General features: G+C 39.2%; 1 protein-coding gene across 1 annotated transcript; it reads right to left on the bottom strand.

Moving 5' to 3' along the window:
• Positions 1-1,642: 1,642 nt before the first annotated feature.
• On the bottom strand, positions 1,643-2,165 carry LOC130725258 (chromatin structure-remodeling complex protein BSH-like). The gene is made up of 3 exons (XM_057576505.1): positions 2,027-2,165; positions 1,874-1,921; positions 1,643-1,765 (listed from the first exon to the last, which is right to left on the bottom strand). Exons 1-3 carry the CDS (start codon positions 2,123-2,125, stop codon positions 1,643-1,645), a joined length of 270 nt encoding a protein of 89 aa, XP_057432488.1. The 5' UTR covers positions 2,126-2,165.
• Between the last annotated feature and the right edge of the window lie 2,519 nt (positions 2,166-4,684).

The following is a 4,684-nucleotide window of genomic DNA, read 5'->3' as shown; positions in this document are numbered from 1 at the left end:
CCATTAAGAAATTAAGCAAATGATAAAAATATAAATAATAGGTTACCATTGAGGAACAGGTTATACCTTCCAATAGCATTCAGATTATGCATGATAAGTTCTCAAAAACCTGCATTCCTACAAAAGCACAGTTTGGAAACAAACATAAGTAAATGTCACCAGTCATGACAATAGAAAATGGTGACCTCAAACTTAGAAGGTAATTGTTAGTTGCAAAAATCAATCTCCATTGGCAATTGAAGATTTGAGAAAGGAAAAAAAACAGCTCAATAGTAAATTAACAAAGCACTAAATCTTCACCCCCATAGTCCTTGTATTAGGATCCACATATAAAGTTGGCAAGACATTGTATTCTAAGCAACCATGCCCAAACATATATAAACAAAGAGTGAACCCCTAAGAAAAGAAAAGTGACACTAAGACGTCCCTTGTCTACAATACTTAGAAACAAGATAAGTACCTGTGAGTTAGAGAAGGAAATTGTCTTTTTGGTGTCTTTAGCTTTGAAGAATATAAGTTGGAGGTGGAAGAACATTTGCAAGTGATTTCTGGGGAGCTGGGTAGGTGGATGTTCTGTTAGTTTCTTCGCTTTCTCCTTAGTCTAGTCCAAATGCAATAAAATATAAATTTTGAATCATTTATTGGTTAGAAGACTTAGATTGAAATGTTAATGAGGAATGTGACTTATACCTTTGTTAGCTTGTTGTTTTGCTCCTGCAATGCCCTTTCCCAAACAATTATCTTCAAAATACTACAAAACAACATAAAAATAGAGTTAAGTTACAATTAGAGCTTTTAAAATCCAATGCGAACGCATATCAAAGTTTCTTACTTTCGTTGGGATCACAAGTTGTTGGTGAGTGATGATAGCTTTCATGAACTTCATCACATAATATCCGCAATCAACACTATTAGTCTTACGAGGGCACTACAAAAGCCAAAGAATAAACACTAAATGAATGCTGTAAACTCAGATATCTTTGTTCTATATAGAAAACTTCATATAAATAAATAGACAAGTTTATAAACAGACACTACTCCATTTTACATTAACTTAGCTACAAGTTATAGGTTGCCAGCTATATCACGAGGCAAAGGATACTTAGCAGCTACTATATCACAAAGATTACCAGTACTTACATATTAGTGCGACAGTTCTGCAAACAATGTCTTGTTACTAGAAAAGCACTACAAACTTATGACAAGCTTGGATTGTTTAGGTATCTAATGTTATTTTTATATCATCATTCACTGAACCTCATTTTTCTAAAATAAGATATCAAAAACTTAAAAATACAATAAGCACTAATAGAATTTAAATTCTAATGTATGCTAGAGCATAATAACTCCATCTAATCCAAAAATGAATGGCAACCTGAAATTGATAATCCAACATATTATTTTCTTGCTATATAACACAAAGAAAAAGGTATTAACAACAAAAGCTTTCCCATCTACCAAAATCCTATGATGTTCCAAAGAAGAAAGATAATGGAAACTAAAGTTAAGTTAGCACAAGTTAAATTTTCACTTCTCATTCTTTCTTGGCGTTTCTCAGGGAGCATGAAGTTTTAACTTTTAAGTTTTAACACTACTCCAACATGTCCAAAATAGCAAGTACTATGTGTGGAAGTATAACACATCATAATTTATTATTAGTGATATAGTTAGATATACTTACCCCAACTTCAGGATCCTCAATACCCATGTCTTTGCAGAAGATTCTAGCTAACTCTTCAAGATCACTCTCAAAGTTGTTCAAGTCCTAGAATACAATGAAACAATGATTTTAGACACATACAAGCTCAACCAACAAAAAAAGTGCAGCAAATCAGTTCAATCTCATGATATAACACCAGTTCTTCAGCCTTACCCATAGAAACTGGTCCTTCACCAGCATATGATTTACACAAAGATCAAGCTGGCAAAAGAAAATAACACAAATTTCTTAAAATTCAAAATTGCAAACATTTGGTTAAATGAACATAACCATTTACACTGCATTAGAGTAAGAAAGAGAAGAGACCTTGACGGGAATAATTTTCTCTCCAGCATACATATCCCGGCCTTCATACGACCGAAATTCAGCTAGCTGTGACTGATATAACACAAGCCCAACATACATAAACTCAACAGTAGATTCTCACATGCACAAAAAAGCAACAACAGAAGAATTGGTGATTGTGGTTACCAAATCAAAGAAAAGGAGCCAATTGATTCAGAATCTGAGTAACCAATGATGAAGTTATACCAATTGATTGAGTAATCTGAGTAACAAAAGGAGGAGGAAGCTTTAGGTCTTTAACAGTACGTCTTGCAAAGACACCCACCTCGTGATCAGGATCTACAATTCAATTAATCAATCAATGTGGTGGTGGTAGAATGATTGAACAACAATAAGGGTTTTGTCGGAAATTGAACCTACCGGAAGGGTTCCATGTGAAGGCATCTTTGTACCTCTTAGCGTCGATTTCAATGTCCAATCGAATTGGGACCAGATTCTCCGCCGTTGGCCTGTGCGGTTGGTTGGCTAGGGTTTTGAATTGTGAAACCAGAAGAAAACGAAAGAGAAGGTTCAGAGTTTGAACTTACATTCTGAACTTCACGGGGTTTCTGTAGAAAACTGAAGCGGGGGTTTTCATGCTTCCTGTGTTGTGTTGAAATCGAAGGAAAATCAGCAAACTCTTCTTCTTCTTCTTCTTGGTGAAGAAATCAACAATCTTCTTCTTCTTCGAACCACAGTTTCTCTCTTCTTTGAGCGGGATGTTCAATTTTTCCCAAAATTGAGAGCGGTGAAACTGAAAAGGGTTTACAGAAGGTTCGTGGGTGCTTTTTTCTATTTTTTATTTGATAAAATATATTATATGGGGTTTTCATTTAACAACAAAATAATCTTAATTTTTCATGACAAAATTTCGTACAGCGGTTGACACGGAAACTGCGGTAAAAAATCAGGCCTTCCTATTTACAACGGTTTAAAGCTTACACCGCTGTTAATGCCTCAGCTTTTTATAGCGGTTATAAAATCAACCGCTGTAAGAAATCTTAAAACTGCTCCGTGCAATTTTTTAGAGCGGTTCACCCGTAAACCGCTGTTAAAGAGGCGTTGTAAAAGCCATTTTCTGGTGTAGTGGCACCAGAGTTCTCTATTGGGAATGACAATATTCTGCGATGCAAGGGACGGATATGTGTGCCTGACGATGTAGAGATGAGAAGATTGATCCTGGATGAAGGACACAAGAGTAGACTGAGTATCCATCCCGGAATGAACAAGATGTATCAGGACTTGAAACTTCACTTCTGGTGGCCTGGGATGAAGAAGCAGGTTGCTGAGTATGTTTCTACTTGCTTGACATGTCAGAAGGCGAAGGTAGAGCATCAGGAGCCCGCAGGGAAGCTGCAACCACTAGATGTCCCAGAGTGGAAGTGGGACAATATTTCTATGGACTTCGTGACGGCTTTACCTTTAACTCGGAGGAAGTTCGATGCAATTTGGGTTGTTGTTGATCGTTTGACAAAGACCGCTCATTTTATCCCGATCGACCTGAAGTACAAGGTGGAGAAATTGGCGGAGATTTATGTGGCTGAAGTTGTGCGTCTACATGGTGTACCGACCAGCATCGTGTCAGACAGAGATCCGAGGTTTACCTGTCACTTTTGGGGTGCCTTGCAGCAGGCCCTCGGAACTAAGTTGAGATTGAGCTCTGCCTATCATCCGCAAACCGATGGGTAGACAGAGAGGACAATCCAGTCGCTGGAAGATTTGCTACGAGCATGTGTGCTGGATCACAAGGGCAGTTAGGATGAGATGTTGCCGTTGATCGAATTCACCTACAACAATAGTTTTCATGCAAGCATCGGCATGGCACCTTACGAAGCTTTATACGGTCGGAGGTGTCGTACGCCCTTATGCTGGCATCAGGATGGAGAGAATCTGGTGATTGGTCCGGAATTGGTGCAACAGACCACCGAGGAAGTCAGGAGAATTCAGGAAAAGATGAGAACCGCGCAGAGTCGCCAGAAGAGTTACGCCGACAACCGACCGAAGGAGTTGGAATTCCAGGTCGGAGACCATGTCTTCTTGCGGGTTACCCCGATGACAGGTGTCGGAAGGGCAATCAAGTCCAAGAAGCTTACTCCGAAGTTTATTGGGCCATACCAGATCACGGAGCGAGTTGGACCGGTGGCGTACAGGATCGCCCTACCACCGTTTCTATCCAACATCCATGACGTTCTTCATGTGTCACAGTTGCGGAAGTACATGGCAGATGATTCGCATGTGATTACACCAGACGATATACAGCTGAGAGATGATCTGACAATGGAGGTGCCACCCATCAAGATCGTCGACCGAAGCATAAAGCGCTTAAGAAACAAGGAGGTGCCTTTAGTGAAGGTCGTGTGGAACCAAGAGACTGGTGACGCGACCTGGGAGTTAGAGGATAAGATGCGGGAGTCACACCCCGATTTTTTTGTAAACCCTTAAGTTTCGAGGGCGAAACTATTTTAAGGGGGGTGGTATTGTAAGGCCCTAAGTTCAATTTGGAACAATTTTATGGAAGTTTGAATAAAATTGAAGTTTTAGCTAATGTTTGATAACTGACAGATTAGAACTGTCAACTTGTGTGACTTTTAGAGGGTCTTAACGAATTCATTTGGAAAAACTTCCTTCATGAGAGTTGTA

Source organism: Lotus japonicus, chromosome 6 (genome assembly GCF_012489685.1).
Source record: "Lotus japonicus ecotype B-129 chromosome 6, LjGifu_v1.2".
Taxonomy (NCBI): domain Eukaryota; kingdom Viridiplantae; phylum Streptophyta; class Magnoliopsida; order Fabales; family Fabaceae; genus Lotus; species Lotus japonicus.
This window is presented reverse-complemented; position numbering and strand designations above follow the sequence as displayed.

Excerpts from the sequence above, each read along its gene's own strand:
- LOC130725258 (XM_057576505.1), bottom strand. The coding sequence starts at position 2,125 with ATGTATGTTGGGCTTGTGTTATATCAGTCACAGCTAGCTGAATTTCGG. Across the intron at positions 1,922-2,026 it reads AGAAAATTATTCCCGTCAAG|CTTGATCTTTGTGTAAATCA; the intron begins GTCTCTTCTCTT and ends TTCTTTTGCCAG. Across the intron at positions 1,766-1,873 it reads TGAAGGACCAGTTTCTATGG|GACTTGAACAACTTTGAGAG; the intron begins GTAAGGCTGAAG and ends ATTGTATTCTAG.